Source organism: Thunnus thynnus, chromosome 23 (genome assembly GCF_963924715.1).
Source record: "Thunnus thynnus chromosome 23, fThuThy2.1, whole genome shotgun sequence".
NCBI lineage: Eukaryota > Metazoa > Chordata > Actinopteri > Scombriformes > Scombridae > Thunnus > Thunnus thynnus.
The window spans coordinates 7,922,380-7,948,871 of record NC_089539.1 but is presented as its reverse complement, the minus strand read 5'-3'; the positions used below and the strand labels follow the sequence as shown (position 1 = coordinate 7,948,871).

At 39.9% G+C, this 26,492-nt stretch overlaps 2 protein-coding genes and 1 long non-coding RNA gene across 5 annotated transcripts in view; 1 reads left to right on the top strand and 2 right to left on the bottom strand.

The window, feature by feature from the left end:
* LOC137175905 (uncharacterized) overlaps positions 1–19,473 on the top strand; it is a 59,516-nt gene extending 40,043 nt beyond the window's left edge. Inside the window, exons 2-3 of the long non-coding RNA XR_010925744.1 lie at positions 18,887–18,983; positions 19,294–19,473. This is a non-coding gene — a long non-coding RNA (uncharacterized lncRNA). The remainder of the gene's footprint in view (positions 1–18,886; positions 18,984–19,293) is intronic.
* LOC137175903 (chemokine-like protein TAFA-2) overlaps positions 1–20,495 on the bottom strand; it is a 76,878-nt gene extending 56,383 nt beyond the window's left edge. For both annotated transcript variants that reach the window (XR_010925739.1, XM_067581840.1), the window contains exon 1: positions 19,977–20,495. The gene's annotated coding sequence lies outside the window, so the exon portion shown is untranslated. The remainder of the gene's footprint in view (positions 1–19,976) is intronic.
* A 633-nt stretch (positions 20,496–21,128) lies between these two features.
* The window catches only part of etv6 (ETS variant transcription factor 6), a 28,411-nt gene continuing 23,047 nt past the window's right edge, over positions 21,129–26,492 (bottom strand). For both annotated transcript variants that reach the window (XM_067581837.1, XM_067581838.1), the window contains exons 5-8: positions 23,532–24,131; positions 23,138–23,280; positions 21,918–22,018; positions 21,129–21,685 (exon numbers count right to left, since the gene is read on the bottom strand). In XM_067581837.1, coding sequence (XP_067437938.1) covers positions 21,583–21,685; positions 21,918–22,018; positions 23,138–23,280; positions 23,532–24,131 — 947 coding nt within the window. In that variant the 3' untranslated portion in view covers positions 21,129–21,582. The remainder of the gene's footprint in view (positions 21,686–21,917; positions 22,019–23,137; positions 23,281–23,531; positions 24,132–26,492) is intronic.

Sequence of the window (26,492 nt, the reverse complement as noted above, 5' to 3'; positions counted from 1 at the left end):
GACGTAATGCTTTTCTCGAGCCAAACATGGCCTTACAGCAAATACTGCTCAATAATGGAGGACAGTGCGTTGAGTGATGATACTTGTGTTGAGACTGATTTCAACCCAGCTGATGTATATTAGCTTAAGTCACATAAATGAGCATCAGTGTATGTCAGCCGATAAGTAAGAAGAAATTCTACTAGTGAAACGTCAAAGGTATGTTAGCAGTAATTTCTCCATTACACAGGTTGTCCACCAGAGAGCACAGACACGTTTTTTCTCAACTATGAGAATTGTTTCGCTTAGTATATATCTTGGTCAAACTTCTTCAAAAATTAATTGAAGTAATGTTATGTGTTTATGTAAATAAGAATATCAGCTGATATTTATACTGAATTTCTGTACCTCTCAAATATTTATATCAGTATTGCCCTAAAAACAATTCAGTATCGGTCAGGCTATAGTTTGAAAATATGTTCCTTCAAAGACCAAAAATCCTTATTCTAAAACACTCTATTTACTATTCTTTACTAAGTATTTATTTGTTTTATTTTCCCTTACTCCTCTACAGTTAAAAAAACTGACAGTTTGTCTGTGTGGCCGCCATGGCTTAAGGACAAGACTTGTTGGAAGAGATAAAGTTTATCAATGTTATTGCAGCTTATGCTGCTGCCTATAGCAGTCAATATAAGTGATAATTACTTACAGCCCCTAGAATCATGTCACACTACTGAGCCATGCAATTCTGATGACTGATTTGATTTCTGTACACAACACTGAGACTGGGAGGCACCATTAAGCTCTCAGACAGGCAGCAAGCCTGGGATCAGAGAACAGTCCTACACATTTATAAGACGACTTTGTCAGAACTGTTTGGCTGGGATTATTTACTCTGGAGAAGCCAAACTGAAAGGGAGAGTTGCCATCTACTGTCAGTGGAAAGTAGCTGAAGCCTGCTAAGAAAGTCCCTAGATGACATCACATGCAATTCCACATCCATGACATCATAACATAACTATTTACATGTATATTTTTTTAATCAAAGTTTAAAAAAGTGAATCCAAACTTAACTTAACTGACCATAACTGGCTCTTATCATTAATATACCAAAAAAGTGTTTAAGTTGATAACAACTAACAACATCAAGGTGAGCAGTCAAACAGTGTGGTGGAGGAATTACAGACTGCAATCTGATTGACCATCCTATATATAACTCCTACAAAGCAGAGCTAACAATGCTAAATTAGCTTCTATTCCAGCTCTTGTGATAACCAGGCAGCTAGTTACATATCAATCTACATTTCAAAAAAAGTTTCTCTATTTTGGAAGAGAAAGTTATTGTCAGGTGGTCAGCACTTAATATTTAATAAACCAGATGTATTCTGTGATATGACATCTTCTGATAGCTTCAAGAGAGAAAACAACTTCAGCAGTGTTTGGTATGAGTTTCACTCACATGCAGAAAATAATGTCAGAACAGATGTTATATTTTTCAAATGGTGCATATATCACTGAAGCAATTCTCTTTAAATTCAAACCAAAATTGAGCAAAAGCAATAGAGACACTTGTTTGCCAAGTTGTTCTTTTTTTAGTTGCAATGGCTTTTCTTTTGCTTTGAATAGTAGTGTGTCCTTGTTTACATGACTCTAATACCTTCATGTGCACACTCACACACATCCCTTGTCTCATTACAAATACAGAGAGTGCGATGCTGAGCAGATGCTCCTAAGTATGTATCCAATCTTACACCTTTGAATAAGCCTGCTGAAGAAAACCAACACCTTGGGAAGCAACTGCAAATTGTGCCCTGAGTGCTTTCATGAAGTGGATGTTAAAAGAACATTTATGTTTTTTCAAGGCTTTTAGTCTTCTCTTCTGTCCTCAGATCACAGTTTTTCATAATCTCACCCCAATCTGCCTGCTGCAGGGGCGGCTCTGCTGGGGTAGCATGGGGTAGCAGCTGCCACCCTTAAAAAATGCCTTGCCACACCTGCTGCCATCCCAGTTTTTGACATATAATTCAAAAATATCAATGTGAAAAGTTGTAGCTGGTCGGAAATTTACAAAAGCGAAACTCTGATGTCCAAGTGCAAGTGAATGCAGCAAGAGATGATGCTCCCCATAGACTCCTAGGTTCTACCAGAGCTATGTATGCTGCCGCTAGCTGTCCCTGCAGCGGGCAGCAGCTCTGTTTTCTCACCGGCCCAGCAGCTTTCTGTACAGCTTCTCCCAGTCCCGGTTCCTGCTAAATGTGTGTGTAGGGTTGCCAACTTCCACTAGTAGAAATACAGAATACAGATGTATAGTGTCGGGGTTGTTTTGTTGAAGTGTGTTTTGTTTAGTAATAGAAACTTGTGTTTGATTGTGTAGAGGATGGATTAAACCTGTCTAAACCCAAATACCCATGCTTATGAGTGCCTGCAGCTACCAACATCTCTGAAACTGCTCATTCTGCAGACAAACATGTACAAGTTTCAGATCAGTCATGCAAGTGCAACATAGAAAAGTTTTTAAAAAATGTTTAAAAGTTTAAAAAGCACTAAAATTACTCACTCCAAGCCACAAACAAAAAGCCACATTTGTCAGCAATGCAGTGACAGTTCATTCAAAGTTTACCTGAGAGTTTTCACTTTCACCACATTTTCTAATTGAAACTCAGAGAAAAGGACTTTTGCTGTTTAATCAGCGTTACTGGATAAACACTGGATATCTTGGATCATTGGCAACACCTATGTGGCTTCACATAGAGTATAAGTGACACAATTGGTGTTACATAGGAGCCAATTTAAACCCTTAAAGACAGCTCGCATTGACATAATGACTGATCACTTTGAATCTTGTTTCAGAAATCTGTTGGAAAACATTGAGGGGCTGCAAGAGGTTGAAACGGACAGCAAGTGAAAAACAACACATTCACTCAAATTTTCCACAACATTCAGTGTTAAGTTGTACACCGTTATTAATCATGACTATTAAAGGAAAAACATTGTCACCCTGAATCTTGTAGGAGACACTTGTAAAACTGAAGAGGAAGGGTGACATCACTAGTTTTTTTCTACCAAAGAGGAAACCAACTATGTTATGTCTATCAACTATGTCTCCATGTCACCCTCTTGCCATACAGTGTCATACAGCTTCTCTCAAGAGTTGTTAAGTATCACATCAACATTATCTATAGCTTAGAACTAAGATGGTGACTAGTGTTTTAAAATATCCTGAAACAAATTGAACTGTGGTGAAAATATGTGATATTATACCTGGGTTGTTGTAAACTTGTTTGCTCTGTTACGTTCTATCTCAAACTGCTGAGAGGAAAATATAGATTCTTAAGTTTTTTGTAAATCCATCACTGTGTTTGTGTGTATAGTAAACTTCTTAGTAACTAGCACAAACTGATGATTTACTAAATGTAGGTGCACCATTAAAACATCTTAGCCACTAAAAACCTTAGTGATGTGTAAACTGGTTGCTAGGAAACGTCTGTAGTGCTGTCTACAAAGCAATAAAGATCCTCTCCAGACATGTTTTAAGACATAATGCTCTGCTTGGAATAAATACTTGAGTCTGATATAGGTTTTCAACAAAAAATCCATTCTCTGTGCACCGGAAGCTTCAAGTTTTCACATCATACTTATGTAAGTTGCATAATGGACCACGACTGGCTTCCAAACTAGTTGTGACGCCACTCCTAGGTACACATCTTAAACTGAGATTTGAAGATGAATGATGAATGTGAAAACAGCCTTCTAGTGTCAAAAGCTGCACAAAAAGCTGCATTTTTGAGAGGAGGAGGACAGCAAGCATCTTAACTGACAGTCACACCTGACAGTTACTAACAACTAATCTCTATGTTAGAACTAGTATGTGGGATGCAACCTGTTTTAATTTAGTGTTATAAAATCTAAACTTTAACTTGCGCAAAAGTTGGAACTCATGAGGAGCTGGTCCATCCAGCTCCTGGTGTATTTTGGCTTTGTTGTTACTCATATTGCTTAGTAAAGGAGCTCAGCAGCACGGCTGAAGTAGCACACAGACCCTTTATGGTTGAATTCATTCCTCCCTGTAGGCAGAGAAGCTTACAGATAGTGCCCATCAGCAGAATTTTGTTTGGGAAAATGGCAGTCAGGATGGGAAAACCTCCTCTGTTGCAATTTAGACTGATAAGAGGTGTGCATTTTCACATACAGTGCTGTCTGAATATGATGATTCTCAGTAGTCAGGTGAGCTGTCTGAGGAAGATAGACTGCTCATTAGTGTTTCCTCACTCCATGTTTTGTAATTAGCTGTCTGCACCTTGAGCTTGATGGTGTAATTGGTTCCTATGCCTTAGACTCATTAAAGTTGGCTATTTGAGAGCTTGATTTGCACTGTGTCCTTCACTGTGACTGAAAAGGAAATATTCGAGCTATCGGGAGCAAACCAATTCTTCACTGATGTGTTCAGGCAGTCAGGCTAAGAGGAAGAAAGCTGAAAAGCTTACTGGGTCAGCCTTCTCTAACAGTCAGATCCAGCACTGACTGGTCACAGGGCATTGTGTGGCTTTCATCTATTACTGACAACTGTGACATTTTACATCAATGCAGTATATCACTTATTTTTGGATTTGGATTTCACCACAGCCTGTCCACAGATTACATCTGCTGTACCAGATAAAGACTGGTGCTTCCAAAACAAACTGGACTGAACAGATTTTTAAAGAGAGACAGTCTTCTGGTGTTAAAAACCCGATAATAACTAGTATGAAATGCACAATACCTCCTGTATATGTCTAGATTAAATGGTGCCACATGTCACAACTTCAACATGAACGTCCAAATGAAACCACATTCTGCAGATGCTGTGTTGCTTCCTATCTCTTTCCTATGATGAGGTGATATTTCCACTGGCCTTTCACTTGTTCCACCATCTGCCATCACCAGAGATTCTAAAAAGCTTTGGCTCTGTTTTCTCTGGAAAAACGGTGTCCTCTTCCTGTTTTGTGTTGTAAAGCAAGTCAGCAGATTTCCCTCCAAATCGCTCATTAAAATAATTTCTCTTACTTCAGTTCGAAGTTGTATAGACACTGAGTTTCACCATTCATATGGTGGGGGCTTTAGGGGGGCAGAACAACAAGCTGTAAACACATTAACATATGATCACCTTGTAAAGTTGATATGGCAGCAAGCAACATTCGCATTCATTTGGAGATGTGTTTCTGGCTACCTGGTAAATATAAGTCCAATATTCACCCCCTTTTTTAGCTCTGTTTTGGTCTCCAACAACCTAAGGGAAATATCTGGCTCTACAGATGCTAAATGTGCACTATATTCACTAGCTAGTTGCTAACTTTGTCTGTCTGTTGTTTGCTTTGGTAGATTTATCAGAGCTTTCTTTGTCTTCAGTTCACTGATGAAATTCATCAAGTTCATTTATTTACCACTTTTCTATTTCTATTTCTCCACTTTCTCATTCTCTAATATTTGCGATATTATCCACAGGCCAAAACGCAGTGCTAATTGAATAATTAGAACATGAATCTGTTCGGCAACTATAACAGATTGGTAAACATCTCAAGCGGCACCTGGAACATCTGGCTTGTACATCAACAAATCAACATCTCCCAGAGCCTTGAGACTGGAGCTCAGTGGGTTCTGCAGTCTGAAGGCTTGCTGTTACTCATTTCTGGCATGTCACTGTACTCACAAGCCAATGTGAATGTGCACTTCTCTTTTTTTTCCCTCTTTCCCACAAGTGTAGCTGATGTTTAGCCAGCGTGGATAGGGAGCTACAGAGGTAAGGATGTGATGTAGAGTTTATTCATCACTGCCTCCACTGCTCCATTCTCTCCATCAGAAATTCAGTTTTTCTCTCAGATTGCAAGAATGGCAGCTGATGTAAGACCACAATATCACACTTAGATACAGTGACATTTGAATAAACACAAAAGGCCTAGTGGAGCAGATATGGCATAGTACAGACTAGTTTTAATTTTACATTCATTTTTTAGAAGCAGCATCGTAAAATTGAAGCTTGAGAGCAGAAGTAAAAACCCTGGTCAAAGTACGTAACGTATATATAGAAATACAATGACTTATTTTATTATTCATAGATGATCGTGGCATTCATGATCATGAAAGGTCAGCAGGCTATAAAACTAGATTACCTAAATAGCTGTAAGCTAATATGGTTGGCTTGAACTTGAAAGGTCTGCTGCATTAAGTAGCAGGACCTGATAATATTAGCTTTCTTCACACTTGAGTCATAACTTTTCTCAAGGTTTAGTCTAGGGTTTGGCAGATCAATACCTAAAGTATCAATACTAATGTTAGGATTATTGATATGCTCTCTCTCTCTCTCTGTCCTGTGTTGTACCCATTGTTATTTCCATCAAAGAATTGAGAGAAACTGCCTCTCCAAACATTGTTCTTTTGCAATTAAAAGTGTGATGTTACAGTAGATCACATTCTGTACACTAAGGGTACTTTCACACGTGTAGTTCAGTTAATTTGGTTCAGAGCAAAGGGGAAAAATACATTATTGCCTTTTTGTTCTGTTTCAGCTCTTGTTCACACTGGCTTTTAACAAATGAACCACAAGGAGTAAACGTGAAGTGATACAGGCTGACAGGTAACTCACTGATTGGACAGTTTGGGTGACTGGTCTGGTCTTGGTCCAGTTGTTTGACCCGCACCAAACTCTGATTGACAGCTTTCCCACTAATAGGGAAAAAGCACCAGCTGATTTTAACTGAACCAAACAGGTTAGGTGTGAAAACACCCATAAACACACTTTTCAGTATTCTTTGCTTCTCTGCTGCTGTTGACCCCACCTGAATAGCTCAGACACACATAGTTGCATTTGTGAGTGAAGGAGAGAGGAGCATCACTTGTATCTGACTGAGTGAGTAATCAACAGAATAATAAAAAGAAATGCTTCATGTTAGCAAATCATTTGGTGGGGATGAAAATGTATTCAAGAGTACATCAAGTAAATTGTGACACACAGCTCTCTCCCTACATCATAGTACATCAGCCTCAGAAGAATAAGTGATTAAATAAAGTAATCAGATTTTGTGGTTAACACCTACTCCTAGGTTCATAAGATATTTAAACCAGCATTGATTTTTTTGACACATTCAGCAAAAACAGCAACATTCATTTGGAGTTGTGTTTTTGATCACCTGGTGAATGTAAATCCAATATTCACTCTCCTTTTAGCTGTTTTGGGCTCCACCGACTCCTGAGAGAAATATCTGGCTTAAGCTTAAGCTAGCACATAGCCTTTATGTTCACCAGCTAGTTGCTAACTTTGTCTGCTGTTTGGTACTGGGCAGGTAGTGTACTGTGGGTTTGTCAGAGCTTTTTCAACGAAAACCATTGCATCTTGCTGCTGGAAAGTTGCATCCAAAACAATGAGCTTAAAGACACTAAAATGTGTCATATAGCTGAGGGGAACTTTTTTCATTGTTAATTAATATAATTTCTAGCGTCAACTAGAAAAACAAATGAATCTACAGCTCCACCCACTGAGGTTCAACTCAACCACTGACTTCATTTCTGCCTTTGAGAAATGTTTGCAGACCTAAATCTAACATGTTTTCCCAGCTCTCTCTCCCTTCCTCTCTGTTTCCATTCCTCCCTCTCTCCCCTCATATCTCCAGCTGTCGCCTGGTAGAATGTAAATGAGCTTCTCAGCGCAGAGCCTATGATGGTGTCAGCCCTCTCCTTAGTCTCTGGTCTCATTAGAAGCCTAGTGTAGCTGACATTTACCCAGCCACTGTGTTGACTAGCTCTTCATGCAGGGCACATGGGTCAAAACAATACATGGTGAAACTTCAACAATCCCAATTGCCTTTGGAAGGAAGGCCGCTGGAGCCAGCGAAATGACTGGATGTTGACTAAAAATCACTAAAATGCCATCATAAAGCTTTGAAATGTAAAAAAAAAATCCATAAACATTCCTTTCTAAATTACCCATGTGGTCTAATTTGAAGTTACGACAAGTAAGAAATTTGAAGCATCACCATTTGTGATGTTTTGTGTCCTTGCAGTATTGTGTACTGTCAGTGTCTGTACGTTGTCAGTGTTTCTGCACTGATGGCCAGCATGACAAATTCCGGGCAGCTGGTCTAATTAAGATTCTGAATTAACAGCAAATACGCCACATTTTTCTTTTCTTTTACGTGCATGAAAGCATAAAAAAAGCAGAGATCTTCAAGGTCATTTTACTCAATAACCTGTATAATTTTGCACTGTTTTACTCTTTTTACACTCATTTCTTTACTCAATCTGCTGATTGATAATGTCAGTACACTGCACACTATCATCTTAAAGAGATAACTCAAATTTGCTTTGTTTTAGGTGAACAACAGCCGTCTCCTGAGCCCTGCAGTAAGCTGGTGAACAGCTCTATGAGTTTGAAATTAATAGGATGGCCATAGCTATTTCCTGACTCTTCCTCCTCTTGGGACCCCACAGCTCTGTTTTTCTGCGGTCCTCTCATCCTGTTACTAATGCCTGACTCTGTGTAACCCTTATCTCCATGCTCACTACATGGCCTGATAGGGCTCTGTGTGTAAGCAATTAAAACGGCTTATTTGCCAGATAAGTGGGGGAGAGTGGTCAGATTGAAAGCCACAGGCTGCCAGTATCAGGTCTTTAGGTTACAGCCCCGGGTTAAATAGCCCAGGGGAGCAGAGTGAGCCAAACGAGGCATGCAGCTCTGTGTGAGTCTCTGCAGGGATGAAACTCCGCCAGAGGGAAACACACACAAGACACTGTGTGTTTTCCACATAACCAACATGTACCGAAATGAATATTTAAGCATCATCATAAATAAAGATGGGTATATATATATAGAGAGGATGCCATTCTGTGTTCAAAGACTACTCTGTATGTATGTGGAAGTAGATAGGTGAGCACAGTTTGAATTGAAAGAAATATTCACAATTTATGTCCATGTCTAATGAAGGAACCACATTCTTTGTGAAGCAGTTCATATCTGTACATCAAAGCCTGTTTCCAGCTCTGATTTTCAACAGGCTGACAGGTGCAACACAATCACAAACATACTTTATTCAGGGACTAAAATACACAGGAACACTCGCTTTGTCTACATCGCAATAAAAATAATCAGTACAGAGAGGTTAACTTAGCACTCTGATAGCCATATTGTAGGTCTCAGTTCTGTGTTATAGCTATTTTTTTTTACTTAGTGCACTATTTACTTTACAGCATTTTATTTGGTGTCTAAATTATCCATGTATAATGTATGCAGTATGTAGCACCCTAAAAACTCCCACACAGAGCAAAATATGTAGCTCAAAAGCAGGGAAGTGTAAACTGAGTATAGCGTTAGTTCAGGCAGACCACTGACGGTGCACTTGCATCAGCTGATTGGCATCCGCTGCCTCATTCATGCTTCACAATCACTGACTCATTCATCAGCCGCTTGGCTACCAGCTGACCAGCTGTAAGGTCCAACCAAGATCCACCTGTGGAGTGCAGCGCCGCTATTATAAGATGACACTCACAGTAACTCTGCAGATACACTCATGCCAACGTTGTTTGTGTTCCTTCCATCACCTCAACATCCTCCTTGTCTGCTATGCAATACACCTGTCATCGATGGAGCAAAATGATGATGGTTCATAAATCTTCGAGATCTCCATTTACTACTCACTATAGAGTAAGCTATTGTGTTTATTATGTAAGGAATACTCTATATAGTGGTTAACCACTAGAGTAGGGTAGGGTCTGGTAGGGTTAGGATTGTTTACGGTTTCGCCGGTCCGGTCTGGTGAACGAGCTTAAACTGGTTTGATTTTATGCAAACCCACTGAACTGGCATTTGTCATTATGAGATGCTCTGGCAAATTAAAAAGTAGCTTACATCAGCAACCTGTGCCAATGGAGCTAAATCCAACTTGTATTGTATTAGTAATAAGCAATATGACAACATGATTAACATAATATTATGTTTGTTTAGTGCCGAGCCTGGCAACAAGGAGATCAAATTTCAGTAGACCAATCAAAGGTCGGTGGGGGGGAGGAGGATGCGCACGGCACACGGTGTGTTGTTTACTAGAAAGTTCATGTGTTTTTTGGGGTGACAAGACGAGACATAGTCTTGATAGAGATAGTGTCAAAGATAACAAAAACTGCGCCAATATGGCAAAATTTTGGATTCGAAGCCAATGACAGAGGTGACCCAAAAAATATAGATGAGGCAATGTGTAAATACTGTATGAAAAAAGTCATGGCAAAAGGTGGTAATACATCTAACTTGCAATCCCACCTACAAAAATATCATATCTCCATCGCTGCACAGATGGGCCCCACAGCGAAAGGGGGACAGTCTTCTGGGCCTGTTTAAACACAACTATCCATAGAAGGAGTATTTACCAAGGGCTTGAAATACAAATGAGACAGTGCTAAATGGAAGGAGTGCACTGAAGCAGTCACCACATTTATTGCTAAAGAAATGGTGTCTTTCAATACAGTGGAAAAACCGTCTTTTAAATCACTGCTCAAGACACTTGACCATCAGTATGATCCAGCAGGTCAAAAGTGTTTTTCTGAAGTTGCCATTCCTGAGATATACAATAGACGGATAAATGAGGTTCAAGTTTTGATTTCGTTGGGCCATCACTTTGTGCTGATGACGGACATGTGGCCAAATATTGATATGACACCATATATTTCCCTGACAGTTCATTTCATCAACAAAGAATGGAAGATGGTATCAAAGTGCCTCCAAACAAGCTTCTTCCCTGAGAACCGCATGACAGAAAACTTGGCTGAGGTGCTTGAAGGAACCTTGCGCAACTGGCAACTGGATCAGATCAAACTGTCAGCGATAACACCTGACAACACAGCCAATATTGTAGCTGCAATTAGGACATTGGACTGGCAATAGCTAAATTGCTTCGGCCATAATCTCAATCTAGCTGTGACCAACGCAGTCTCATGCAAAAGGCAACGCACAGAACGAGCCTTGGGGGTCTGCCGCAGCATTAAAAAAAGAGCCCTGAGAAAAGCACAGCAAGAGCTTGGTCTACTGGAGCGGTCTCTAATTACGATAGGCTATCACATTCATGTAACCATCAATAAATGCACACATCATGTGATGGCCTTGATTCTTGTACATATGTCTTGTGATGTCTATTTATTTATTGTGTAAGCTGAGAGAGCCAGGGCATATGCATTCCATTGCATGTTGATATACATGCATAATGAGTGCATAATAAACTTGATTGAACCCACAATTACTATCGATGTTTAGCCTATTCCAATTAGACCCAAACTAAGGCCTACTCCTACTACTAATTTAGTATTATCATCCAACAGGATTGTGCAGCTCAGTGGGGCCACAAAACAAAAAATGAGCGAATTCTCGAGCAGAGCACCACAATCCGGCGTGTTCAAAATGCTGACCAACGCCCACATCCCTCTCACTTGGCAAGATGTTGATGTCTTGGACTCCATCAACAAAGCCCTAGAGCCAGTCAGAGAATTTACAGACATTCTATCAGCGGAGAACTATGTCACCACGTCATTTCTTCTCCCAGTGCTCCAGCTTATCAAGAATGAGATTTTGGCTGAGGCAGACAAGGACACAGCCATCACCAAGGATTTGAAAGCTGGCATCTTGATGCAACTAGAGTCGAAATATGACACGACTGATTCAAAGAGTTGATGTGCATGGCCACATTCAATGATCCACGGTATTGTGGGATCCATTTTTCTGAAGCAGATTTGGATTGCATTAAGCTCGAAGTCGAGGACTAGGTGGTGACTCTGGCAAGGGAAATGCACCACATTAGATGAGGAGGAGGGGCAGGAGGGGGATTAACCAGCCCATCCACCAACCCCTAAAAGAAACTTCTTTTCTTCTTCTCAGTTCCAAACCATTCCCAAACCACCAAGGAGAAAGTTGCCACAGAGACGGTAATCTACAAACAGGAAGCAGTGATTGATGGAGAAGCCGACCCTTTAGAGTGGTGGAGAATCAACAACTCTTGGTTTCCATTGTTGTCAAACGTAGCATGCAAGTACTTATGCATTTGCACAACAAGCATTTCATCAGAGAGAACATTTAGCACAGCGGGCCATGTTGCTACGCCTCAAAGGTCTCTTCTGAAGCCAGCAAAAGTGGACATGCTGGTGTATCTGGCCAAGAATTTGTAGACAATTAACGCCCTGACAAAATCTAGACTAAACCTATGCCATGCAGGCTTTAAATGGCATTATTTTGTATCTTTGCATAGTTTGCAGTGTTATTTGTTTTATATTTGTTATGCATAACAGTTTTTCTACTTGAACATAATGTGTTGGCCTAAAGCATTTCTCATGTTGTACCTCGCTGCAGACGGACAGTTAGTTTTGACTGATCTTTCAATGTCGATGTTTACAGATCATTTACATTTTCCATTCTGGTTGCGAAGGTTTGAGTAGGTTACCAATTTATGGCGATGTAAATTGTTGTTTGAAGTTTCTTTGTTACAGAGAACTATTTTATATTTTTACTCTTTACTAACAGTTTCTCAAGATGCACTAGACCGAAGTCTTATTTTATTTATTATTTTGTGTTTAAATTTTAGTAGAAGAAAAGTTAAGGTAAATGGTTGTTGTGAGAAATAAAAACACAATGTTTCACTTAGTTGTCGTGCCACTACACTCTCATTCATGGGCTCTCAGTATGTTTCACTCGGGGGAGGCAGAGTCATGTGCGACACCTAATGGTTAAATTCGGCATTACCGGATCGGTCCAGTATTTGGATTGATATCAAACCAGTTTGAAAATTTCTACATCGGCTGTCTGGCGATATTCTATTTTTTTCCTAGCAAACAAAATAAAACAAAAAGACCAAAACCAACAAATGGATGTATTCGACTAACCAGTATTATCTGTGTAGCCAAAGCCAGGTGTAGCTTATTTCGCTGTGACATAGAGCTCCATCGTTGTCCAGAATCTGCTAAAAACACATCAGTGAACAACACTGTTGCACTATATGTGTCAAGTTCCTTCATTATGATGAACATATGCTGTAGTTTATTTGTGGTAAATCCCTCATACACTGTCCTGCTGCTGTAAATATTATTCAAACTACTGTTTGAGTAACATTTGCTAAAAACTACAGTGTCCAGCTGTTTATGTAGTCTTTTTAAAAAATATATATATATGTATAGATATTAGTGACCTGTTTTGGATTAAGTCTGCAGCAGACCAGGCAGGGAAGTCAGAGAGTATTGAGAGACAGACTAATCTCATTTTAGAATTTTTCATTATACTAGCTAAGTACGCTAGCTAACGTTGTCTGAAATCACTCCCTTGTTCACTCCTTCCCTACTCCCTATGTAATAGAGACTGAATACTTTACTCAGCAGTGAGCATTAGCTACATTAGCTGTAAGTTAGCTAGCGATGGAGCGTGTCTGTGGCGTGTGGTAGGTTCAGCTTCAGACTGAACTCAGAACTCACAAAAGACTTCTTTCTGTTATTTCCCTCCAGTCTCTCTCCTTTTTCCTCTCCTATCTGTATGTTCATGAAGCACATTCCTACATTTTTTGCTCAAGTTAAAACATTTTCAACTCGCATGGACACATATTCATAGAAAAGTAGTGTCGGTTATGTACCATGGACACTATACAGTGGATAAATTTACACACAGAATTTGGACACTAAAATAAAATGGTGGGCAGTAAATATAGTGTACTGTATAGTAAAGAGGGAGTGATTTTGAACAAAGCCTATGAAGAAGAAGGTAGCATAACCATGCAAATGTTAACATCATTGTCTTCTCTAAATGAGCTTGTGGCTAGTTAGCAACAGTTTGTTTCGGTTGAGGTGACTCTTCTTCTTGGCAATGTCTGTTATGTTCTACCCTTGGCTAGTCTTTTCCATTATCCTACTCTATTCTTTCAGTCTATACCTACTGTCTAATTTGGTAATGTAGCAGACATCAGAGTCATAACAAATACAATAGCTGACACCAGAATATTATTTGGTATTAATATAAAAAAGAAAGAACGCTGCCACAAAATAGTATTGTTGAGAGGCATTCTGCAAAAATACAGTAAATCACTAACTGAGCTGGAGGTTTGCAAGGTAAGAGATGTATCTACTAAAGGTACAATACCTGTGTCCTGGTACACTACAGTTTGAAACAAATCTACCACATCAGATAGTTTTACTTTGTCTAATAACGTGACAAATCAATCTACAAGCTGTTTTAGGAAGCTCACTTTTTCTTAGTTTAGTCAATTATTCAGTGGACCTCTGAACATAACCACGTCAGATGTGGTTGCTGGGATAAAAACATGACATGAAAACATGTAAAGATTGGAAAAAGGGGAGAGACGCAACGATGACATAGTGTGCTCTCAGACAACATGAGTAACGGAGAAGGAGAAGACTTTGACCTTGGCCATGACCTGAACAAACTGTAATGAGTTCTGAACTTCTGCCTCAGCTTAGTATTGTTGTGGTTTTCAGAGTGCTGAGAGCTGGTAAACAGGATATTGAGTCCCAGATGGGTTTGGCTCACATCATGAAAGTACTGTAGACCCACAGCTTTGCACAAACCATCAGCCATCGAAATGAAATGGAAGGGATGGGTGGAAGAGAGGAGAGAGGGAAAGAAAGATGTTTCTGCTGTCCAAAATGTGTGTTGGTGTGTTTGTTTGGAGGCTTTCAGAGGCTAGAGTCATCCTGCGTGACGGGCACATGTTTATAAGCCACTGGGCCACACATGGAGCAACACTAAGACGCCGCTGAAGAGATAAAACGGCCACGCAGGGGGAAAAAACCTGGACACAGACCAGCGGATCTCCGTTTTCTCTCCCCCCTTCTTCCTCCTCCTTTTCTCTCTCTGCATGAAACAGGATCACAGTCAACTGAAGGAGGACTTTTGAATGAGGGGGAGGATGACATAAAACTACCAGCACAGGGCCTTCCCAACAGAGGAGGATTCTGGGACAGCAATAGACAGAATGAAATATAGACCCTCAAAACCATGCTAGTCTATTAAAACATAAAGGTTTAATTTCTGGAGACAGGGCAGCCCTGTACTCTACATTAACTTACACTTTCCTGCTGATCACAGCTGCAACACAAAAGATTTAACTGCTGTTAGAGCAGTCTGAAGTAATTTAATTTCTTTTTTCATTATTTTACCGCTTGTGGGAAAGCTAAATGAACATTTCTTTGTAGGGGAGATAGTTGCTGAAAATGTTCACTGGATCATTTAAGAGGTTAAAGGAATATTCAGTATTCTACAACCTTCTTTTGGTAGTTTTAGCTCCCATTCCTATCAGTCGGAATAATATTTTACACACCAATGTCATTTCTGTAACCTGGAGAGGTGAGAACATCCTTGTGTCCTTTATGTAGCGAGGCGAAAACTAAGGGCATGGATGCTTGATAGGTGTGTAGCGTGTCTGACTTTCATGTGGGAGACTGTACAGTAGGTGAGGTCCTGTCACACACTTCTAATTATGTTGTTTTTTTTTTTAAATTAACCTTAACCTCAATCTTTTCCTGACATTAACCACACATAGCTGCCATGAGCAGATATCATAGAAAGAAAGACATTCAAAATCAGGCATTTTGCAAAATCATCCAATACAGTCTCATTGCTCTTGTCAAGCAAAAGGGTCTCAAACAATATGAGCGATCAGAATTTTGGACAGGTTTTAAACTAAGCACCAGATATTTGAAAGTGACAACAAAAGACGACACAATCTTTTATCTGTCGCTACTATTGCCATTTGCATTTTAAAACTGCATGCTTGCACAACATGATTATCACCATGCATGGTACACGAACTGTGAATCGAATTAATATAGAGGGAAAATTACAATATGAGCTACTACTTTAATTTTCAGATCTGCTGCTATAATTTTATTAATGCTGGCTTCTCATGATGGATCCTGATTATCATCTTCTGCTGATAGGCCTGCACAAAACCCAACAAATAACGAAAAATCTGTTTGTACACTCGGCCACACATTATTATTTATATGTTATATATTTCTGCAACTGCAATATTCAGTAAAGTATTTGCAACATGATCATTTTGTCAGTATTTCACAGTGTAATTCTACCACTAGGTGATGGGATTTGAAACAGCAACCTCCAGGTCACAGTGTGTTTACAGCAATGTAGTGAGAGAAAGTCAAAGGTTGCAGCTACAGTTTATCTCATATTTGGCTGGGGGAAAAAAAGCCCACAGCAGCAAAATATGAAAAGTAGTAAAAGGAGCAGTCAAAATAGGGCCCTGCCAAAAAACTGTCAGCAGGCAAAAATCTAATCATAAGAAGAAGCTTTTTAATAATATAATATATTTTGATATATTCCATTTTTGTGTCCCTTCATGGTGTTGTATAGCTTGTTAATTTGGTTCAGAATCAGATTTTATAGACTTGAGACCACTGTCATATGGTGTGGCGCGCCAACAAAATATGTAATATAATAAGAAAACAATGCACCCATCAAGAAATACGTGCAACAGAAATTGCAGAGCTAGAACATTCACCTAAAAGGCATCTCATTTACAAAATTCAACAAAATCATTTTAAACATTGATGAATAGTTTAAATAATACTTTTGTCAGATTGCTTTTCCTGTTAGTCTTGCGTTCTTACACGCAAGCAAAATGTGATACTATTGTCTCTACAAAGGTTGCAGACCCTCTGAGCCTATTCAGGCCTTTAAATCTAACAGTGGACTCAGGAAATCTGGTGTCAGCTTGTCTGTAATTTAAACTCCTGTTAAAATCTGCAATAACTGATTTTTAGGTCACTTGGGGGCAGCAGAAACAAGCTGTGAACACAACACTGACATGTTATCATTTAATTGATATAGAGAACTTTAAATTTGATATAGAGAACTTGTTAGCAAACATTTGCTTATTTTACACATACAGCAGATGCAGAGCTACATTGAGTATCTGGCTCTTAAGCTGCTAAAAGGTACATTATGCTCACCAGCTAGTCACTAACTTTGTCTGTCTGCTGTTTAGCACAGGGCAGGTAGCCTGTGTTTTTTTTTCTTAGAAATTTTTCGTTGAAAACAGCTGCCTGCTGTGGCCAAAAACAGTGCTTTGAGAACAGTAGTGAACCAAACCAGTAAAGTTACGGGCCTTAAAACCAAAACAATGAGCTGAAAGACACTAAAAAGCTCTGAACAGCTGAGGGAAACTGCAGTGTCGGGTGATAAATCATTGTGGGTTCATTACTGTGAGCACCAACTTTCACATACTGTACATATTGTCATGGGATCCATTGTTCATATTAAAAAATATGAATAATATACATATACATAAATAGGCAGCTTGCTTTGCCACTTCTGTATGACCTGATCATTCAACCTTCAACCTGATCGTTTGAAGGTCAGCGGCAGCCAGCTAAGGCAAACCACAGTCATCTATCTTGTTTAATCTGCAAAATTCATGGTAACACTTATACATAACAGGAGACTTACAAGTGAAGTTAATAGTTGTACATTATGAGTTTAGTTTCTCTACTTTCCAGCAGCTTGTCCCCAGAAGCCAATAATTCTCTTTTTAACTGCAACACAGTGGGAATCTTCCCAGTTTCCCCTTATACCATATTATTACAGTCTGTCATCTTAACTTTTAGGATATAGCTATGGGCATTTCAAGTGTAGCTTTTCCAGTTCATTAATTTTCATGACTTATCTATTCAAAAGTAATAAACTAATATCTAGAAGTAAATCACATTTCTACATTTACTAATAAGGGCAAACATAGTTCTGTTATTGTACTTTTCTGAAGTGTTCCTAACTGTCCTGAACTTTTCAAAGCACTCAGCAAAAATAGAAATTCTCAGAAAAAGTCCCCAGGCACCCACAAAAACAGACTAATTCAAAGACCCCCCATTGTTGCTGTGTTGCATATCACCACTGTTCAGAGGCTGCACAATAAGTCGGCCTGGTTGGCGAGGAGCAGCGGTCCATGAAACCTGGGTGTCATTTCTTGGATCAATGGTGAGGCAGCATGAGGACGAGGTCACGTGACCCACCGAAAAAAGGTGACATTGGCTGATCTGCTGGCGCTGGCCAGACACTCCGCACCAGGTCGCCCAGCTGGAGGGGGACCAGTCTGACCTGAGGCGGTCGGCCCAGAGCTTTAAACCTGATCATTCATGGTGGAGGAGCTGCTGCTAATGCTTCCAGCTAACTGGGGACTGCCAGTTCTGTTAGAGGAAAGCAGCTACTGACTGTTGGAAGTTGCCAGATGACGTCATTGTGATTTGTTGCATCCCTCTGCTCTATGCTGAGAGACAGGAGTACATTAATTATATATATATGTTTTTTTTTTTGATTAGACAAGCAAATTGTGCACATTTATTTATGTCAGCATGGACTATTTTAGGAGTTGAAGCATTAACGTTGTTCCCTGTGGTTTAAAAAAAAGCAACTAGATTTGTTGCTAGAGCTATTGTTACCAAGGAGCCTGTAGAATAGAGATACAATTATTAAGTTGGCTGCAGTGATTGGAGTTTTAATTGTTTAACAAACAATAGTTTAATGCAGAGCTGCATTGTAGGCAAGCAACCACAGTTTTTTTCTGCGTATGTGATGTTAGACTAAATGTCAGGGAAAAGCTAAGAGCTAAAGGAGGAAACTGATGTTATAATGTGCTCTGAGAAACAGAACAGAAATTACAGCCGCATGTGCATTATCTGCTGGCCTTCTACCATTAATAAATGAATGAGCATTACTGGCATTTTCATTTATATTCTTTTCCATTTAAGTTCAAACACTGATTTTGTCCATCAGAGCACTCCACATTTTAAAAATAATCTACAATCTACACACTTTTTGGTGTGTAATTTCCAGGCTACATCTGGTCCATCTACAGTGTATTCCTGGTGTTTTTCATCTGTTTTTTTTCTTCAGTATTGTGAAGTGGAGTTGGAAGTGTCTGGATCAGCCTGCTGCCTCACTGTGTCACTGCATTTCATCATCAGAGGACTCACTCGATTATTTGCTTCAGGTGAGCTGACAAGACTCAGTGCAGGAGGTCCAATCAGTAAATCGCTATTTAAATTAGCTGATTTCCACACAGATATACTGGCAACATTTATACTGGTGATAATCCTGCCACACTTACCCAAACACATAATATAAGCTGCGTGAAAATATTATTGTATTTCTTTTAGCTCTGGACACTGCTGAGTTTCCACAGAGATAAAAAGGTCATGCAGCAGGAGTAAACATGTCCAGATTCCCAATAAATAACTTGTTGTCTCATTGTTAGTGACTGACTGCATACTTTTAACACAGTGTGATCTCCCTCTGCTCAGCCTGGTTGCAATGCTTCATCAAAGGACCTGACACTTGGGAAAACTCCTCTTATCAACGGCAACGCTTGTAGTCACCTCAGATCAGCTTGTATGCAGGAGCTTCATTTTAAGTACCAAATACAGCTGCAGGAAGAATTTCACAACTTCGCACATGCTGGAATAAAGTAAAATTAAATGAAAAACAGTCTCTTACTTGTTTATAGATCATGCAAGTTTTCTAAACATAAGCTTACAGTGGAAACAAGTTCAAATGAAGCGTCACTGCACTGTAAGCACGTCAGAAAATGGCACTGCAAGAAAACAATTGCAATGCAAATCAGCCTACAGTGAAAGCAAGGAAAACAGTCTCAGGTGTTTTCCTCACCTCCTGTGAGAAAAGTCAGATTTTCGGGAATAAATTACAGATAAGCGGCAGGCATAAATGAATATTTTTGTATGTTTCTTCCCTCTGTAGGAGAAGAGCGGGTGACTGACAGTTAACCCATGCCTATGCTCGTTATTGCGGTAATTGTTTCAGTCTTGATTACATATTGATGCGGCGCTGATGGTCAACAAATAGCCACTTGCAGTGGTTGAGTGGTTTTCTGCACCTGATTGTGTGCGCCCTCACCGGCGGGGAAACTCTCAACAGCCTCCGAAAGAGGGCAGAAAAAGACTGTCGGGGATGTTTGAATGGCTCTTACCTGTAATTGTCCCACTCCCTTCCCGCACCTTAACGCCCTTTTAAACCATCGGTGGGGCCGCTGCTACAATCCAGTAGTGTGTTTGTGATGTGGAGACATTTGCGTCCTGGATTGGCAAAAAAAAATGTGAGTGGAGGCTTTCCGGATGAAATCAAACAGCCTTATGAGAATCAGACACGATTATTCGTCTTTTAACGCGTCAGCTTTGGCATCTCATCCGCCGCACAGCCGACACACTTCTGGATCCAAACCTCCTCTGTCCTTTTATTCCGATAGTCCAGAACCGAACAGCAGCCTGTAAGAATCGGGCGGATAATATGGTGTAAATGCGTCCTGATGGTGCGTCTCTCGTGGCTGACAGTCCCTCAGAGGATCAGACCACACACTTCAAATGATTATATTGGTTTCTCAAAGTGAGAATGATCCCGATCAATCACTTCTGCCTCCGGTCTCTGCTCCGCCGCGTCTCCTCTCACAGTATGACAGCTCGGCTCTGTGCGCACTAACTTTTATGGAGACTCCGAGAGCGCAAAGCGCACCGCAGCTGCTGCTCGGCTGGTAACGCGTTACAGTAATCGGATTACTGTAATGGATTTGTGTCATATTCAGATTACTCTTCAGATTTGATTTGAATGTCACCGTGACCCGTCCGAAAAGAAGCTGAAAGAGAAAGCTGCTTTTGTCATCACCTCCAAATGAATAAAGTCATAATCAATAATAATCTAATTAGCAAGATAAGGACAGGCAGAAAAATAGGTATTTTTATGATATTCTCAAACTAAAAAACTTTTTTAAAAATCACTAATTTTGGGAGTGAAAAGCAAACACTTTAGTGTTGCGTTTGATTCATTGATCTGATCTTGAGACATCAAGAATTCCACTAAAAGCTAGAAATTCACAAAAATGTGATACCTATTTCCATATTCTAACATTTCTCGTGATCTGTAAGCACATTTTCTTCTTTAATGAGGCTGTAATTGGGTGGATGTTCACAGTTTAGTTAACTGTGAACATCCACTGCTTGTCCTTTCTCATCAACAGTTGTCCAGTAGTGCCATCATGTGGATATTTTACGTATTTCACTCACTTTCTTCACCCAGAAGAGACAAGAAATACTGGACAAAAAGGTGATTAGTGTTCACACTAAAAGTATACAGTTTGATCAAAAATGTTTATTCCATGGTGAAAACATTCCTGTCACACACGGACACACCCAACTTCTTTTTACAAACAGCAAAATTCCATATAATGCATGTGAGGAGACAAAAAATAAAATAAAATCATAAAAGTGACTTAAGCACAAAGTGATTGGCTTGCTTTTGCAGTTCATTCAGAAATAAAAAGGGAACACTTAAAAAGTCCTTTTAGCTCTGTCCCTCAGGAAAATCAAAACAACTGATGCTGTTTTTTTGTTTTTTTGTCTTTTTTTTAAACTACAGGAAAGTATCCTAAGGCAATCTTTAGAGATATCAGATTTCATGTCTCTCTGTTTGGGATTGACGTGAGTTGTCCGGGTTCAATAATGATTGTTCAAGCTGCTTCTGAAAGGCATCAGCGGCTGTAGTAGTAGTAGTAGTAGTTCATACACTCGCTTTTCCAGAGTTCCTCAGCATTCCTCTTTGATGTAGATTTGTTCGTCTGTGTCGGACTCCAGGTGCTCCAGCCGGTCCGTCTGCCCATTCATTATCTCGTCAGGGGTTTTCATGAACCTGCAGTGAACACGACATAGACAACGGAATATGTTATAGAAAATCGTGTTTTTATCAAGATTCAACTGTAAACTCTTCTGTGGCTGCTGGAAATATTACATCTGAAGGTGGTATTGTGTTGTCGACGTTTGGCCAGTAACCCACAGCAAGAGTTGATCCAAAAATCTGAAATATATCATGAATGGCTTCACTGATTCTTTAAAAAATGATGATTGATTATGAGTTGATATACCTGAATAGAAGTCTTTGCCCAGGCTCTTTCCTGATAATGTTCAGTTTGTAGTAGTGTCTCAGTGCTCGTGACATCTTCTCGTACGTCATATTGGTCCTGTTCTGTAAGAGGTACAAAAACAAAAGTGTCATTCATGTGATAATACTGATCTGCAAAAAACAAAACAAAAAACAATTTCAACATCCTCTAATGCTCTTTGTCATTTAAAGCTGCATTCATTGTTTTTTGCCACTTGGGGGCAGAATAACTCCACAACATCTGACATATTTATTTATATCAAATATCTATCAGCTTATAAATTTGTCATGACGAACGTGTCAGCAAACAGTTGCTTATTTGGACATACAGCGGACAGTCTGTGGGCTGTAAAACCAAAACAGTGAGCTACAAGAGACTAAAAAGCTACAGTATGTAGAGCTGAGAATCATCACAGAGAATCAGCTGAACTCACAGATGATTCTGAGTTTGTCACCTTTCATATCACATAGTGATTCTATCATAGTAACAAGCGCGCCTTCAATGTTTTGTCTGTAAACAGAAATAACACAAAATGATACGAGTAAATCAGAAGTAAAGCTGGTCATACAACCAAAACAATGAACTCAAACAGGAACTCCATATTCAGGTGATACTTCTCTGTGAGTTTGTCACTATGAACAATCTTGTTTACATTGCACATTGTCATTTGGTCTGATGTTAATAGGACAAATATTGATTTATTTTATTTTTTAAATCTTTATTTATTCGAGGAAGTTTCACTAAGAGGAAGCTTTTCTTTTGCAGGAACACCCTGATCATATTTACACACACTCACACCTGGAAGCTGCAAAGTACAACCACAGTCTGACCTGTCAAACACTGAGCAGCTCCACTGAAGCAGCTGGGGTTAAGGGCCTTGCTCAAGGGCACCTCAGTGGTGGTAATGAGGGAGGGGCAAGTGCTGATTTTTCACTTTCCCCACCCAGATTCATCCTGCTGGTCTGGGGATTTAACTGACAACCTTCTGGTCACAAGAAGGTCGCTTCTCTAACCACTGCCTGATTAATGCAGCTTTAATGTCTTGTCTGCAAACAGAAATGCCACAGACAAGATTTGCAATAACTTTTTTCCAGGATCTGGATCTCCCTGCTCACTGAACCACCTGCAGCCCAATAAAGGACAACAACAGATGAACAACTAGAGCCTGCAGAGTATGTGTGTGTGTGTGTGTTTGTGTTTACCTTGTGGTTGCCCCAGAGCCTGGCCAGGCCATTGGGGTCCATGATGCGGAAGACTTTGCTCTCTGGATCCTCCCAGCGGATGTAATTCTCGTACCGGCTGTCTGACAGGAGCTGGTAGACGTAGTCCCACAGCAGCCTGCAGTCTGCAAGGACACAACAGGGAAGCACTGAGTGAGCTTGAACAAGATTGTCGTTTTCTGAAAAACTTCTCGTGGAAGTTTTCTGTCCTTAAAAGCTGCACGAAGTAGCAGTGCACCTTGAGTAAAAATTTTGAGCACCCACAACTGCAAAAATATCACATTAGTAAACGGCACACATAATTTACGTTTACTAATACCAAAAGGCACAAAATAAATAGATATACAGCTTTAACATTTAACCTCATCAGTCGTACCTGCTATCCGCCCAATGGGCATTTGCTGTTCCTCTGGAGGTGACACAGGCATGATAACATGGTTCCTGTAGAGTGCCTCCTCCTGCTGCTGCAGTAGATGCTGCTGCTGCTGGGCCAGTGGTATCTGATGGTGGTGGCCGTGGACTTTCCCATCACGTCCATTCTCAAGTGTGGCCTGAGACTGGGGTCCACCGCGGCTGTGCCTGAAGTCCATGGCGGCACCCCCGCCGCTCCTGCTCGGGCTGAGAAGCAGAGGGTTCATGATGGCGCTGGGCATGAGCTGGATGACGCGAGGAGGGCCCGCCTCCTGGCCCCCCGGGCTGCCCGGGCAGGGGGCTTCTCGGGGAGTGGCGCAGCGGCCGTTCGGGGCAGCCGGGGACACCGACAGAGGGTACATGTCCTCAGGCAGGTGGTGGTTGCTGTCGGGCAGCTGGGAGAAGGTCTGGAGGTGATCCTCATTGGTGGGGCGGGGATGGTTTGGCTCTGGAGGGGATCGTCGAGGTGTTGGGTGGTGGGGGGAGCGGGAGCGGTGCCGCAATTCAATGGTTGGTGGATGCTGGGGGAGTGGCTCTGTACCACGTGGTCCCCGCCGTACCGTTTCTAAAGTCACAGAAGATACAATATGTGATTAATATCTACAACTTATATCAAAACAGAGCTATTAACATTAATCTGCAACAAATTTTGTTTAAGTTATTTTCCAGCAAAAATACCAAACATATGACGCATCCAAGAAGTGCTGTAGTCTTGCATCATATGAAACAGAATATCTTTAGGTTTCAAACTGTCTGTTTTGTCAGACAAAAAAAAATATTTAAGGACGTCATCCTTGGCTCTCGGAAATTGTGATGGACATTTTTATTTTCAGACCTATTATAGACTCAACAATTAGTTTAATTTATAAAATTATCAGATTAATTGATAATGGAAATAATTGCTAGTTGCAGCCAGTTAAAATAATTATTCCTTTGACTAACTTTAATGGAGTACAGATTATCATTGTGTCTGTGAATCCGAGTGGTTAGCACAAAATTCCCTCATTAGCCTGAAGGCAGCTTTGCGGTAATGTTGGCAAAGTTTCTGGGTGTACACCATTTCCTGTGTTTACCATGCAGGTGTGCCAACAGTAAACAGATAATGGCTTTCAAGGTGATACTGGCAGCCTCTGAGCAGAAAATGACATGAAGGGCATAGGAAGCCCAGTGAGAAACGATCAACAGTGCAACACTGTGACAAAAATGGCCCTTGATCTGAATAAACACTTCTCTGACCAAGTATTAATACAAATTAAATATTATAAGCTTGACAAAGTTAGTACATACTTATTTTCAGGGTTATGGTATTGGCTATCATTATGTTTAAGGATTCTCCTATCGCTTTGTACATCCCCTGTTCATGTAGCCATAGTACCTCAGGGTGAAGTGAGCCTATCTTTTCCTACAGCCTGCCATTCAAAGTAGCAGAACAGCCAATAAAATACATAAATCTTTCAGAAAATATGGTTAATAAAGCCAGAAATTAAGATGTGTATTATAGCTTTTATTATGTTTCAATCATTTCGCTATTTTCGAACCAGTGCTGTGATTTGTCCCCACCACCACTATGTTGATTGTTACTGTATGTTTCCTGGCTTCACACTGAAAAGTCCACTAGGTGTCACTAATCTCCTACAGTTGAGTAATGAGCATGTTTATTAGATTATTTGTGTTGAGTTTTAGTAAAAAATCTCTGGTTTGGCTTGGAGGTAGTGGTATCAACCTTGTGGTACATTGACAAAAATAACTTATGGGGCTTTACCTGAAGTCTTTTGAATTTTGCTCGGTTCCCTTAACTCACAAGTGATGGAAAAAACCTCATGTTTGTTTGTTAAAACACTTCTCCAAAAAGGCACGCAACACCAGGAAGGCAGTAGTAACAAATACCAGCGGACCAATAAGCTACTGGAGCAGTTTGTGTAGTCCTTTACCACAGCTTGTTTAATTAAAACAGCATTTCCTTGTGGAACAAGTTCTATTGTCAACATTTGAGGTCTTGCAAAGTTGCGTCTCAGCCCCGTCTAATTGTTGCTGTGTCACATTTCCTCAGATCGGAGCCAGAAAACTGTCTCAGGTATTTCAGTGAACACTATAATTACTTCCTTGATTACAACAAACACGGATGCCAAGTGAAGAAATCTGTGTTGCTAAAGATAGAAAGAGACTGACTGCTACTCTTCAGCACCATATACACAGAAAGATCAGATAGCAAAAAATATAAACATTTTCATTCAAATCAACATTATTACTTGGATAGTTGGGTCAAAAATAACCTGGCAAGTCTGTCTTTATTTTTGTGAGAAAAATTTTGTTGTTTCATTTCCTGTGGACTTTTACAGGAACTGATCGTCCTATTATCTGGTATTATAATCGAATTTATTGCTAACTAACGTTTGATAACATTACTGTTGTGGATGTATTTTTTAAAACTAAGCTACTTTAATAGCCTTGCTTCTTAGCTCACAAGAGAATCAACTTTTTATAGATTTTTCCACAAGTTCCACAAACTTTCCAAAAGTGGGTCAAAATGATCCATATACATTCACTATGTGCATTTATAGGAACTGTTCATCCGTTAGCTATTTAGCTAAACTAATACTTGCTAGCTTGCTAATTTGATGATTGGTATTATTGATTGTATATACATATTAGATTTAGTTTGACAGTTGTTTGTATATGTATACATGAACACCATACATCTGCACATTCCTTTATGATTTATGTGTTATTCAAAACATTTTCTTTGTTCTTTGCTAAAATGGTCTTACAGATGCTGGACAAGGAAGAGTTTTCTATTTATTTATAATATATATTTAATATGAATAAACACTATTGATTCTAACATGGGTCATTTTTGACTCACCAATAGAAGAATGTAGGTTTCCAATGACTTGAGTGTTAAGGAAAATGGCTACAGTGCTTCCTA